The sequence below is a fragment of the Brienomyrus brachyistius genome, chromosome 1 (assembly GCF_023856365.1).
Source record: "Brienomyrus brachyistius isolate T26 chromosome 1, BBRACH_0.4, whole genome shotgun sequence".
In the NCBI taxonomy this organism is placed as follows: domain Eukaryota; kingdom Metazoa; phylum Chordata; class Actinopteri; order Osteoglossiformes; family Mormyridae; genus Brienomyrus; species Brienomyrus brachyistius.
Window position 1 is genome coordinate 5,072,573 of NC_064533.1, and position 15,468 is coordinate 5,088,040.

General features: G+C 44.3%; 1 protein-coding gene across 2 annotated transcripts in view; it reads right to left on the reverse strand.

Moving 5' to 3' along the window:
* The window catches only part of LOC125728122 (SRSF protein kinase 2-like), a 39,772-nt gene extending 24,633 nt beyond the window's left edge, over positions 1-15,139 (reverse strand). The window contains exons 1-2 of one of the 2 annotated variants that reach the window (XM_049005413.1): positions 15,002-15,139; positions 14,726-14,792 (exon numbers count right to left, since the gene is read on the reverse strand). In XM_049005413.1, coding sequence (XP_048861370.1) covers positions 14,726-14,792; positions 15,002-15,017 — 83 coding nt within the window. In that variant the 5' untranslated portion in view covers positions 15,018-15,139. The remainder of the gene's footprint in view (positions 1-14,725; positions 14,793-15,001) is intronic. The other variant, XM_049005336.1, reaches the window with a different exon arrangement.
* Positions 15,140-15,468: the final 329 nt, after the last annotated feature.

The following is a 15,468-nucleotide window of genomic DNA, read 5'->3' on the forward strand; positions in this document are numbered from 1 at the left end:
TACTGGGGGGGCTCTCTCCCTTTACGGTGGCCATGATACTGGGGGGGGCTCTCCCCCTTTACGGTGACCATGATACTGGGGGGGGCTCTCTCCCTTTACTGCTGCCATGATACTGGGGGGGGCTCTCTCCCCATACTGGCGGCCATGATACTGGGGGGGCTCTCTCCCTTTACTGCTGCCATGATACTGGGGGGGCTCTCTCCCCATATTGGCAGCCATGATACTGGGGGGGGCTCTCTCCCTTTACGGTAGCCATGATACTGGGGGGGCTCTCTCCCCATATTGGCAGCCATGATACTGGGGGGGCTCTCTCCCTTTACTGCTGCCATGACACTGGGGGGGCTCTCTCCCCATACTGGCGGCCATGATACTGGGGGGGCTCTCTCCCTTTATGGTGGCCATGATACTGAGGGGGGGCTCTCTACCCATACTGCTGCCATGATACTGGGTGCTTAGACATATGTGCTTGTATGTCTAACTGGAAGACCTAACAGGAAGCTCCCGCACAGTTTACAGTGGATAACTGGATTCCATTTTCCCACATGGAAGTGGGCTGCCTGTCTCAGAGCTGCAGAGCTGCTCTTTACACAGTGTGTGTTCTCGATGGCTCATGGTGGGAACAGGTAGGCAGTGTACTGGTGAAAACACAGCCCGGAAAGGGCCCTGCGGGCCGCTTCGACTCTACATCCAACATCCGTCACCAGAGAAGAGTCCCTCTAATTAAAAGTGTCAACACAGCAACTGAATGCTGACACAGCGTTTGCTACTGATTGTGAGTATGAATGCATGTGTGTGTCCAGGGCAGCGCAAGGCCTGTGTATGGGATTTTGGATGCAATAAGCACCCACAGACCAGGCTGACAAGGCTCTAGGAAACCAGGACATACTGGGGGAACAAAAGTCAGGAATTTCACAGTCACACAGTTCTGCATCAGCTCGCTTTATAGTACATGACACATCACAATACTTCCTCTACCCCACCAAAACGTCATGGTTACACAACAGCAGAACAGCAAAATTTAATACAAAAATTAATAACAAGAAGACTTCAAGTCCAGGAACCCTCCTTTACAACAGAGCAGGTGGTACAGTCCAAATGACACAGGCACATGACAAATTGTGGTCTCTCCAGCCAGCATCCCTGCCTCTGAGTCTACAAAGCTCCCCAGACTCACCTCACCTGCCACTCAGTACTGCCCCATGTGTCCGCTCTCTCTGCACACCCAGCTCTAACACTCTGTATAACTCTCTGTGATGGGTACTTGGTACCAGCAACTACCAGCTACACAATGCATGAAAGGTTTTGCTATAAAACATGCTGTATACAGACCACTGGGGGGCAGCATTACAGAGCATAGACACATGAGTGGGGCCTCATTAGTGGATACAGAGAGCGTAGTTACACCAGCTCCATATCCCACCTTCAATCTTTCATCTCAATCAGAACATCACTATCCCCTAAATCGTCTCTTTTTCATTCATTACTCTACCCCATTGCTCTGTCCATCTCCTAGAGCTCAGTGGTCACCCCATGTAGCAGCCTGTGCTCCAGACTTCCACTGCCCACATGCAGAGACAAATGCAGCACACAGCATCCACAGCTGCTTCCCCAGGAGCACCTGTCCTCAGGCTGATGGCGGTGGGGCGACGCCCAGGTACATGATACCCCATTAAGGCTCAGCGAAGCATCTGTGGTGATGAATAAGCAATGATGCTCTGTGTGAGTGTGGCTAACTTCTTCGGAGGAGGGAAAGAGAAAAAAACAAGCAGAGCCGCACTTTGGCCATAGGAAGGGAACAAAGCGAAGAGGACCAACAAACAGCGGATCACAGTGCTCACCTACAGATGGCCTGGATACGCATGCTGTCAGTGAGACTCCACAAGAGAGGGATACAGAGAGCATTTCATGGACCACAAGAGATTAACAGGAAGAAAGGCAATGTAACATTAATCAAACATCATCTCCACTTGAGACGTGACAGGTTCCCAGGTGAGAAGGCTGCACTTAGTAAATAATGAATGAGACTCACCCTGGAGCTAAACGCATTCTTCTGTTTCCTCCATTAGCTTGGGACTGTGTACATCACTGGATTTGGGGAGGAAATGTATGATCCTGCACTGAACGCAGAAAGCTAAAATCATCTCAGCCTCCCTGTATGTCTCTTATAGCTCTTACTCTACAGTGTTACACTTTACCTTCTTGCTTCAGCATAATTTCAGGGCTCCTTTCCTGTCCAGCACTCAGACCCTATCACTCTGCATAATGACCACAGATGTGCAGGTTTCGGTCCCACATGAAAGCTGGCAGAAGCCAAAGCAGAGGAGCACGGCCTGCCCTTTCCAGGACCAGCTAACTTCTTTCAGCATCTATGTTTGAGTCCTAGTCTATGTGTCTATAACATGCAGAAGTAAACAAGCTCCTAATCGGTACCCTGCATCTGTGGATAAAGGCTCCCCAACCCCTTTATCAGTTATTCCGAATGGCTACTGACTCTGCACATATGTAGTCAGCAGAATCACCAGATAGGGTAAGTTAGGATTTCATGGGCTTCACTCGAGTTCACAGATTTTGAGCTAGGGATGTCCGATCATCGCATTGTGAGGGAGCGGGGTCTGCAGTGTCTCACTCTATGACTCAGTGGATTTATTACAGTAATCACTGGAAAAACAAAAGCCACATCTGGTTTATGCAGGTGGGAGTGATTTACTGATCGGGCTACTTTGCTGAAAAGCTCAGGTGATGTTCTTCTGAAGCAGTGAGTCCATGAAAGACACTGGCTTTAATTCTCTTATTCTGAATGTGTAGGATTTAAAATAAATTACGCAGTTCATTTTACATGCATTACTACTACTGATGAAAACAACAACAACAACAATAATTTATGCATCACATTCCCTCTCGGGATATGAACTGGCGGGGCGGCATGGTAGTGCAGTGGTTAGCACTGTATGGGGCGGCATGGTAGTGCAGTGGTTAGCACTGTATGGGGCGGCATGGTGGTGCAGTGGTTAGCACTGTTGCCTCACACCTCTGGGACCCGGGTTCGAGACTCCGCCTGGGTCACATGTGTGTGGAATTTGCATGTTCTCCCCATGTCGTCGTGGGGTTTCCTCCGGGTACTCCGGTTTCCCCCCACAGTCCAAAAACATGCTGAGGGTAATGGGAGTTGCTAAATTGCCCATAGGTGTGCATGCGTGACCTGAATGGTGTGTGAGTGTGCCCTGCGATGGGCTGGCCCCCCATCGTGGGTTGTTCCCTGCCTCGTGCCCATTGCTTCCGGGATAGGCTCCGGACCCCACGCGACCCAGCAGGATAAGTGGTTTGGAAAATGGATGGATGGATATGAACTGGCAACCTTCACGTTACAAATTATTGTTCTTAATCTTAAAATCTTCATTCCAATTTTTCCTTAAATGACTTGAAATCAATCATAACTGCCCAAGCCTCATTACAGGAGCTACATGGCAGCAGAAAAGACAAGTATTCATACAAATTATACACGTAATGACCACTTTTTATGTACCCCTAGCTTGTAACTGGTAGGGTCCACTTTTGCCTCCAGAATCATTTCAGGGGTGGACAAGTTATGCTTTCAGAGAAGCCTTTCTGCACACCACTGTTGTACTGAGCTGATAAACTTAGCAGGAAGTGCAACGCTAACGAGTCCAGTCATACTTCTCTGCCCCACCCTCATTAAAAAGATGGTTTAGACAAAGAACTGTCCCTGAGTGGATATTTTTCATGTCCTGAGGGACATTTATGTCATCATTCCCCGTAAACTTTAGACAATGCAGTGTCTGAATATCCCAGGAAATTTCTGAGATGCTGAAAGAACCATGTCTGGCACCACAATCACACCACATTAGAATTGCTTAGATCAGGCATTTTAGCCATTCTGATGGTTAAGCCGCACACTGACTGTTGATCCTGTCTGTATACTGTAGGTATTGAGTTACAGCTAAATGATCTGCTGTTGGGAGAAACAGACCGTATGTGTTAACAGGCAGGTGTGTCTAATAAATTGACAGATGAGGGCAAATTAGAGATGCAGCATGTGAGACACCATTTGAAGGTGTTTTAGGGACAGGACACACTGCAAAAACCGTGTATTTTACAGAAAATGTTGTGCTCGTTGAACAGTGAAATAGTATAGGCACAGATTAGGCAGGGACCTATCAGTCATATATCTGAATCTGGCTCCCCAGTACAAAGGCCTTTGGATTGGATTAGGTGTTTCCAACCTTTTGATGTCCATGAGTCTCTACATTAGACAACAATATGTTTTATTTTATTGCTAGGGTTATCCAATTAAGAAGATTCCTGAAAGGAGCTTGATCCTGCCCTTTGACTGCCGTGTCACCTGCTGACAATTCTGGTCTGGTTCTCAACCTTTTTGCACCTTGACCCAGTTCTTACCATCATGGTAAGGTAACTCACTCATGACCCTATATCAAGTATAGGCTTATATTAACGCTATGATCAAGCACACAGTGAACTCTGCAATTTACACCAATCGATATCTATTGCACGAATCTGATTGGTTGTGCCGGTGAATTTTTAATTAAGTATCTGAGGTTTGGCTTCTTGGATTGGCTGAGTGTTCAGTAGTTTTGCGGCAAACAGTTGCAGACCCATGACCCGTTTATATAGGTTAATTCTAGGATTGCGTCTGGGAAATCTGATCATGGATCAGCATAGGAGCCTGCTGGTTTTAAAATGCTTACGTTTCCAACTGTACCTCACGACCCTATCAGAACTTGCTGTGACCCAAACCGATAACCGCTGACCTAGAGCAAATGTTATGCACACTGTGTATTTCACGCTGTATTCTTTGTCCACCATTCCCCACACAATCCTGTCAGTTCTCCATTGAAGGCCATAACCATAGGGTGCACACCGGAAAACCTACCCCCGTATTGGTCAATTACCCTGAGTCAACAGCTTGACCATTCCACCATCTGCGATGCTTATACTTTTTCTGTAACTACTGGATCACACTAAAGTGGATTTCTGTGCTTGGATTTCTAATGTTACGCATCCCTCGATGATGCGGATATTTCAGACGACAAAACCCTTCTCTCCTTTGACGCCCACAAGAACCTTCACACAAAAACCTAAGGCTCACGGCATGTTATACAAGCAGTTGCAAGGCCTCAAAAACTGATCAGCAACTAGAGAATTTCCCAGCCCATCGCTGCAGCTGCCTCAACAGCTCAAGTTGTCTTGAGGAACACAAGCTCCACTTAGATGAAAGACAAAGAGCACTCCCCATTAAGAGACCAGCTGTTTTTTTTTGGTTCTCTATAATCCAAAAGAAAAACAGATATGGTGTCTCAGTTCTTCCCTGCCTTGTGCCCGTAGCTTCCAGCCCCCCGCCTCACAATTTGGAAAGTTATAGTTATGATGTGAACGAACCTTGCTGATTAATTCCTTGAGGCGTTACTCCACTATGCAGTCCTATAAAATGTCCCTAGACAGAATCAGTCTCTCACTTATGGAGCACAACCTGGACATTTTCCTGCTGGAGACCAGAGAGACAGACGAGCGTTGGCTCACCCAGCCCACGTATCTTGGGAAAAGTATCGCATCCAGAGTTGGGAAGCTGCCTGTGGTGATGAATGGACCAGTGCAGAAAAAAGGCACATGTGAAGTGACACCCATGTACCCCAGCTAGACGCTGGGTAGTGAGTGATGGAAGCACAGTGGACTGATGAACGGTGTAGGATGCCAAAGGACCACCAGCTTGTCAAACAACCATTGGCTAAGATGAAATGATCAGTCACATCATTGCAAAACCAACCTGTAATGAGAGAATAGCCTAAAGCCCCCCTCCCCCTGATATTCTCCAGTAAGCGACTTTGTACCTGGTTGTATGCTGAGACAGATGTAGAAACACAGAAGCTCTATGACACATCCAGCTGAATGCCATAGGTGTCCGTGTGTATGCATGTCTGACTGTGAGTGTGTGTGCGTGTTAGGTGACGGGGGGGTCAGTCCAGCACCTGGACTCCCCACTGGACTTTCATTGGCAGCAAAAAAAAAAGAAAAATGTAGTTCCACAGATGAGCTCAGCGCCGAAAAAACAAACAAAGACTGACCGAGGCAGAGCGAGTGATGCCGGGTGAGAGAGAGAGGCATAGTGGAGTACTTCAGCAAAGCAACGACACCCTGTAACAGCAGGGAATGAGAACGAGAGAGGGAGGGCGAGAACATGGCAGTGCTGATGATGCAGCAGGGAGTCAGAACAGCAGGCAGAGGTGGGGCTGGAGGCGGATGAAAAGGGAGCGCCTGCAGGAAAGCTAAGAACCAGCAGAGTAAGAAAACGAATAAGAAAAATTAAAGATTAAAGAAAAGGCCATCTATGTCTCTTTCTCACAATTAAGGGAATGGAGTTACCACGTCACATATTACGTTACCACAGTGAATGGATCGTGTTGCCAAAAGGGAAAGAGCGTATTCCAAAACACACTGGCGAGTGTGCTTGCACGCATGCACACAGACACACACAAAAGATGGCCCATTACTTTGCCTCATCACTTCCACAGCACACTTAGTACACTTCGGTAACACTGCACCCTCTTTTGTCTGCCTAGGGAACTGCACACAAAATGCAGCGTTTACGAAACACCTTTTCAAAACAAGGAGCACCCTTTGGTTAGCAAACCAAATCCATTTTTAAACAACAGGGGCTCAGAAACTAACAGCCATATTCCCTACAAATGTGTGCAACTTCAACATTAAGGAACTAGCTTATACTAGTATCACCTGGAAGAGTGTGACTCATGCCAGCTGACTCATGCTCAGGACGGAGTGTCTAAACCAGGTTCCCAGTGGTGTGGCCCATCAGTCCTGCTAAAAGCACACCTCTCTCTGGTGCCGCCCTGCTGAAACCTGAACCCCCCCCCCCCCCCCCCCTATAATGGTCGATAGTTCACATTATGCCACTATAACACCATGTAAGAATGTAACATTCGCATACCTCTGTCTATGTCTGCTGCCACCAGATGGCAAGAATAAATCTGTAAAAACAGTTTCTCCCAAGTCAGCCTGCTACTGTGAGATACTGGGCCTCACCTGGTCCAACTCTAAATACCCATATACAATTAGCGAGAATGACATACGTACCAGAAAGTCATAAACCTCCACACTGAAATTATTTTACACAGGAAGTAAAATGGTGTGTACAGCACAACACCAGTGCTGCGTGTGAGGGTCAGAGCAGCGCACCTACAGTGTGCTACAGCGTAGGTACAGTGTTCATCTAGAGAGCAGCAGCATGTTGGCAGCAGGATTAGGATCAGTACACATGAATCATCCCTCCACTTCACAGACGGCCAGCAGGATTAACTCACTTTATAGAGGAACAGGACAACCATCATGCACAAGAACACGAACAGGGACGGAGACCCTGCAGATCATTCCAGCCTCATTCATTCCACAGCATTTTCCCTCTGGAAAGTGAAGCTGCAGATATGAATCAACTCAGTGTTAGCCTGTTGCAGGAAGTGATGTAATGGAAAAACAAACTCCTTAACTGTCACTCAAAGAGGCAGGTGTGCTGCCTGCTCAGTACTATGGGAACATTCCAGTGTGTTTAAGGCTTTCCATCATAAATCACAAAGCTCTGACTGAATAATATGTGTGCACTCAGACGAACATAAACACAAAGATGCAGATATACCTATACACATGTAAACACAGACATACCCACACACAACAACAAAGTTAATACATAAATCCACTACCCCTGCGTTCAATCCTTCCAGCGTGTCCACATCCACACCACACAGAATTATGAGATTGATAGGACAGGAAACTAACCAAAAATCTGATCCCATTAGCACATTTGTTCTCCAATAACACACACCAAACAGTATTAGCAGAGGGGTTTTGTTCTGTCTGTGTGTGTGTGTGTGTCACAGTTGTTCGGCTGCTTGCCATAAGCCACAGGGGGTACACAAATACGCACAAAGACATGTAGGCGGAGGTCAGTGTGAAGGCGTCACGGCACACTAACCCAACCCTGACTGGGTCAAACCAGGCCACATGCATCTAATCAGCACTGAAAAGGCATGAGTGTTCAACTGACACTCTACACAAAGCTTCTTGTTCCACTAAGTAGAAACCCAGCTGGTGTTTACTAGCCCTCACTATTTTGAGTTTTTTTTTATTGTTACTTTTTTTTTTTATTAAAAAAAGCATGAACATAGAAAGACTACAGATGGGGTTTTGTATGACGATACGGTTAGACAAATGAAAGAGCTATAGGTAGCTGAAAGCGCGGCAGACTGATCTACTTCTCTTATATTTTTTGTATACAGTATTTATTCTGCCACAACATATAATGCAGGTTGACTAGCAAATGGGAGGAGAAGCAAGAGATGGCACTAATTTTTACTTTCTGTTTTTTACTTTTTTACTTTCAGATGACCACCAACAAATGTAAGAGATAATACACTTGGAGAAATGTTGGGTAAATTTATGAGGCAACAGTAGTATAAAATAATGAGTAATCTTTCCTTAAAATGCTGGTTTTGCTGGTCAAATGCAGGGCTTTACAAGAAAAGCAGAGATGAAAACCTGTTCAGACATGCAAACTCACAGAACCGAAAGCCGATGTGTAAAAGTCATCTCCATTAAACAACACTTCGATAAACTGCAGGAACATTGCCCCTTCCTTAATTTCAAACACAATAAAGCTATTTGAATCTCGGTCTTACATCTAGATGCATTTCATTTAGACTAACTGAGTTTCCCCTTGACATTTGCACCTTGTTCTACTTGATAGGAACACTGGAAAAAATATCCAGTGCCTGATATTGGCTGCATGTTGAGGTACTTTGTTTTGAACATCACACCAATGTACATCCAGTTAAAGTCCATGCCAGGGAGACAAGGGGCTAAGTAGTGGTCTCTTTCTACTTCTACATAAAGCTCAGTACTTTCTCAGTCTGGCCATCATGTCATACTCGGCAGCTTGGGGATTCTGGGAGGGTAAATATTAACGAAGAGCAGATTATTTACAGCTATGGGACACTGACCAGAAGACAGAGCTGGGAGGATACGGAAACACAAACATATGCGTTAGACAAAAGTCAGAAAGACAAAGAAAACAAGAAATAACAAAAGAGACCTTGATAAAGGTATGGCCGGAACAAAGACTTCAAATAAGTTATTGTTTAATTATTGTCATGACATTTTTTAGCGATATAAAGAAAACACTATAACTGTAACAGTGCCCTGTTTTGGCATCACAGAGACTTAGGGAAGTACTTCTCACTTTCAGAATAGAGAGCTCAGTTCTGCTTTGTTGATTTAGCTGCAGTCTCAACCTCCTTAAAAGAATGACTGACGTAATTAAGAGGGTTTCATTTCGGGTTGTTTTTTTTTTTTTTTAACCGCTTCAAGGCAGCAGAGATCTCACACAAAAAGCACCCTTTACGACTGCAAATAAGGACTTTTATATAAATGAAACGGTGGATAAAACTGCATAGCTTGTCAGGATAGAGCTATCTGGAGCTTGTTAATTTAGCAGACGCTTTTCACCAAAGTGACGTACATCTGAGAAAGCAGGGTTAGCCGGTCCCTGGAGCAATTAGGGTTAATGGCCCTGCTCAAGGGCCCAACTGTGACATCACAAAGGCGACCACTGGAGATGAACTGGCGACCTTCCTGTCACGGGCACAGTGTCCTAACCTACCGAGACACACACTGTATTTACTGCATTTATAAATGTACGGGCATATCACACATTTGTATTGGAAGGTGTCTTTCTGCTTTGCTCTGATACAGATTCACAATGCTCATTTTAGCAGTACAAAACTTAACTAACTCCTACGGAATCTGTAACACATAACAGATGACAAAGTGTCCAGAAAATTACTGCTGAAGGAAAGCTAAACTCAACACTCAATGAATTATGTGAACTAGGTTTATCTACCATCTACTGTGAATTACTTATCTATATTACCATCTACATATGTTACCATAAAATAAGTCTCAGAACCTAAACCACCTCCCTTTATACCAAAAGCAGAATACAGACACTACAGAACACAAGATATAATTTATGTTTTGCTATGTTTTTAATCACAATTAAACCCTATGAAATGGGTGTATAATATAGAATAACATGAAAACACTTTAAGAAACAGCTAATTTAAAATTAAATCTTTAATAATAAATAATGGCCTTAGACATTAAAGCAATATATACACAATAAGTATTTAATGCATTGCAAAATAATATTTTTTTTTATTAACTGTGACAACAAATCATGCTGTTGTTAACAGGAGACACTAACTACTGATGTATTTCAACAACATTTAGTGGTACCACTTTACAATAAGGCTACCCTTTGCCACTTAGAAATGGTAGTAACTCACTAATAAGAAGAAAACTGTGGTATAACTGGTTTATAATTGTATAGTAATGATTTACAAAGTGTAACAACCCAATTAATAGACAGCTTATAAACTATTCATAAGTCTTTATAAGGGTAGCCTTATTGTAAAGTGGCACCCATTTAGTCTCTGCAATTGCTTTTATAGGTAAGGAAACACAAAGCATAATGCTTAAACATGATCTATGTAAAACTTTATAACCGCTCCACCCTTTGGAAGATAGCATATGACATCAACATGGGCTAACCCTTTGGCTGAGGTTTACCACACGCCATCAGAAGTCAGCCTCCATCACTGTCAGTCTGTGTAAACAAACCCATGTCACTGTCCATACTGAAAGAAAAATGGAGCGATTTGTCCACTTATCATCCGTGGCCCATCTAAATGCAAGGCCTGCAGTCACCCTATTGGGACTGTCCCCATCCTGCCATCTTTTTGTCTCTCCCCAAGGACCAGCGTTAACAGACGGAAGCAGCATTTCCGAAAATATATTATCATGTGAAAAACTGAAGGAATGTTTACACAAACGCTGGCTTAAAATGTATGCTACCACAACAAGACAACACCCTAGAATGAGCTCTAACTCTAATGTCAGAACTGAGCTAAACACCCTCCCTCTAAATTAAATAATAAAAAAATCAATACAGGCCAAGAGAAGAGGGCTTCAAATTACAGAGGAGCTAAAGGTTCTCCCAGAGACAGAGTGCAGTGATACACAGATAGAACATGCCAATGAGAGGCGGCTGAAGAGAAATCCCAGGGAGGTTAGTAAATGCTCCTCCCCTCCAGCCCCACCCTACTATCTGAGCTGAGTACTGGCAGCATGCAGGGTGAGGATGTGCACAGGAGAACCATCAGAACCAAACATACACAAACATGCATGCCTCCCCACACAGAAGCAAACGGGAAAGTCTACCTGTCCGTTGGGTTCATCTGATGAATCGCAAGTGAAAGGGTGCAGAGGTCAAAATAAACACAGATGAATGAAAAGTACAGGCTTTGTACTGAGTCACAAGGCAGTTAAGGTGCAACTTAAGTACACAAAGAGACAGCCAAGCGGGACTGTGCCAAACATATTGATGTTTCTTCATAAGGTAGGTGAGGATCCTTAAATAAGTAAGATGGTTAAAATCATCACACACCCCGCAAAGCTGGAGCTCAAGAAGAGGACACAGTGTACAGGATACCCCTTGTCAGGGCAGTTTCGTCATCAAACATACCAGACCAAATACACTTTTAAAATATTACTGGAGGGCATAAATAGAGCTCTACCGTCTAATGTGTCACCCTTTGGCCACCCCAAACAATGGTTGATTCTAATCAGCAGTTTCTATGGCACAAAGGCCAAAAAACAGTGAGCAGCCTCAATTTAGTTAAGCCAACAGCATCACTGTCATCAATATCAAACGCAGCAAAGGACATGGGTATCACACAAACATAAAGTATAAACACAAGCATCAAAAATGTGGAATTAAACTCAAGCAGTCATGACAGTTCCGCTCCAAGAACGCCAGTTTCACATGCTTTAGATTTCAGCGTGATCTAATGTACCAGAAAAAGTAATGTCCAATCACTAGTTAAGGTAAACCAAGAAAATAAGTAGACCAAAAGTGATCGAAATTGCCAGTTCTTGGCCTAAAATACCAGCTAATACGAACCAGCTAATAGTGACTTTCAAGCTTCTACTATTTGCTTACTGACTTATGTCATCCAATGATGTTTCTTCTAATGCAGCTCCAAATGGACACATATAACCAACACATACAAACAAGGGTCTACAGAGGACAACACTCCTTTGGTCTGTGTAATACCCCAACACAACCCAGGCCAGTCTCTGCAAATGCAGCCCCCCCTCATCCCCACCCACTGATGGGGAATGCTGAAAGAGCTCCATTGTTCCCCACCTCATTTGATCTCTTGTCTTTTGAAGTGTGCTGTCCTATACAATGTGACTCCCTTCGATTCCAGGACACATCACTGACATATGAGTTCACAAACCTTGGCCATAAGATCGTCCCAGATGGGCTTTTTTCGGTTCATGTTATGCCAGAATTTAGTTCATTCCTCTTTATAAGTATGCAATATGCCCCACCTTTATTCTGTGTACTGGGAAAATAAACTAAGATTTCCTATAGTTCACATGGCTTTATTTCACTAAGTGGACAATAAAAACGCCAAGCTGTTTAGCCATAAATGCTTTCACAACTGGGCTTCAAAATATGTTTTCAAAGTATTTGCAAAACGTGGTCCTGTCACACAAATACGGCTCTACCACTGGCATTACCCTGCTTCAGGGCTGTCTCCTAGCCACATGCATATAGCCCATCACTACTATGCTGCTGCATTTCATTCAGGTCCCAAGGAAAGTCTCCTGAGGGATTCATCCAGCCTGTGTGTCTCTATTTAAATTAGGAGCCTGAGTCTGGGTCAATCCAATACCAAGGCGATCCATCATTCAGAGAGCAAGTGAGCGAGGGAAGACTTTATGACATATGACATTTAATTAAATTAAAGGACATGGATTGACACTGTTCTATGAGCAGAAGAGGTGAGCACAGAAGCCAACAGGTCTACGCAATTTAATTAGGGCATCAACAGCAACCTTCCATTGCATATATGTGCACAAAAAAAAAGTCAGACCTATGAATGGACCCTGGTTAAAACAAGCCATTTTCTGCTGAAAAAATAACCATGAGTTATTTATGAGTGATAGGTAAAGCATCAACATCCATTCTCACACTACTGTCTGTCTAAACAATTTGTTTTCTGGGACATATGCCAGAACAACAATTTTTTCCAGTACATGACATTGGGCAACACTTATTCCAGCGAAATACAAGCGTTGAACAGAATACCATGAGAGCCAATTCTTAGGCAACAAAGATCATTTCACTATATTCCATGGCCAACGTGCTACTATAAGCCTCACTGAAGGAAGTGCCTTTGCGTCATTAAAATTACTCTTACTGGCTTTTATATGACATCAGGCCAAAATTATCCTGCAATGGAATACGATCTCTACTCCACAGAACATCAATTGTGTGAACATCAGCTACAGGAAGACGGCGTGACGTGTAGCCAAAGCACTCAATTGTTACACCCCTTAACTGAAATACTGAGCACTGCAACCCAGTAGAGCTGTTCATGCCTCAAACACGCATGCATCTGCTGCAGTTCACCAATTCAGATTTAATAGGCAACTTTTCAAAGCCCACCCACCTATCTCTTGGTCTAGCATTACAGTAAGCATGCTAGCAGACTTGTCACATAAGCCTGCTATGATAGGGAACACCCCTCCCCTAACAGACACTGTATAGGACCAGCCCCAGAGAGCAGTACTCTTCTTTAGACTTTAAGAGAGACAGACACTGCCTCAGACGGTCAGCCCATAAACCCAGCCCTAACCTTAACCATAAGTAATCAAACAAAATACACATCTTTTGGCATTTTTAGTTATTTGACTTAATTCTTAGATCTTTGTGTAGACCTGAAATAATAGTCCCCACAATGTCAAAATGACAGGTATTTATCACATTGTGGAGGTCATTTGGTCCTCACAATATAATATAAACATAATCCCCCCCCCCCCCAAACACACACACACAATTGTATTCATGTCTTTGTCAGGACCATCCATTTATTTCTATGGGAAAACCCTAATCCCAACAATGATAACCTTAACCCCACCCAGCCCTAACTTTAACCATAAGTAATCAAGCTGAATAGTCTTTTGACATTTTTAGTTTTTTTATTGCAATCACAGATTTTTATAAAATTGAATTCCAGCTTGTGGAGAGCGAAAAAGTGGTCTCCATAACGTTAAAATGACAAGTTTTTTATCATATTGTGGGGACATTTGGTTCTCACAATGTAATGTACACACACACACACACACACACACACACACACAAATACCGGCAGGCACAAACATTAATACACACAGAAACATACGAACTGATCATAGAGAAGGAGACATCCACAGACGTACACATGCAAGCACAATCAGATAAATAGACACACACGCGTTACATCAGCACTACAGGCAGCACGTCCGGGTTGCGGGACGTTGCCAATAGCAACTTCCAACTCGGCACATTTCGGCCATCCTGAAGACCTGGGTGTGATGGTCAAACAGAACCTTAGAGCAGCCAACCAGAGCTCACTTTTATTCATACATGTCCACTTAAATTTACATTTATGTCCAGAGCGGCTCTGACAGCATGACAGTGACTGTGTTCTCAGCGAAATAATTTTTTCAGGAATAAGCACGGAAACAAAACACCGTGACAGCCGCAGTCCGTCCGGACCGCCGCCCCGCTTACCTTCGCTGTTGGGCTGCCTTGTCTTTTTTCCCCTTCGGCCTCCTCTTTCGTGCCTGAATGGCCATCACTGATAAGATTATCATACACGGAGCAAGTCCGACAGCAGAACGAGGGCCAGATAGAGAGAGAATGCATCAGTTAGCCTGTTAGCCTCCTATCGGAGCACTGCTTCCCCGAAGATAAAATACAACACGAGCTTCACATGCCCATGGCAGCCCCCTAAAGTAAAGAGTTTCTAGGCAGGCGGCAACACGCGTGACAAAAGGAGTTTGTTACCTTTGCGGGAGCTCATATCGTCGTCCTCCTTCCCCAAGCGGCGACCGGTCTTCTCTCTCCAGCTTCACTCGGGAGCGCGTACGTGCGCGAGCAGCCGCACACTTGCATGGACTCCTGGGCACGCGCAACTGTCAGTGAGGCGCGGAGCTCGAGCAGTCAGCTCTTGTTAATTGGCGGGAATATCCGGCTCGGACCCGCGCGCACTGAAAGCAGTGGAATTTCGTTTCATTTTAGTGCCACAGAAACAGTGCTTGCTTAAGAAGTTACGTTCGCTACATCGCCAGCTACCTTTTTAATAACGAATAATTTGGAATATTACTAGTTTTAGCTAAGTTGAGCGAAGAATTGGATATAACCAACAAATGTCAAATGATGACTAAACCATGTAATAGAAATTGAAAAAACGACAGTTCTGTTGTTACATTATCTGCAGGTTTGTCAACTTAAGTCAGCTGGCTGGCGCGAGA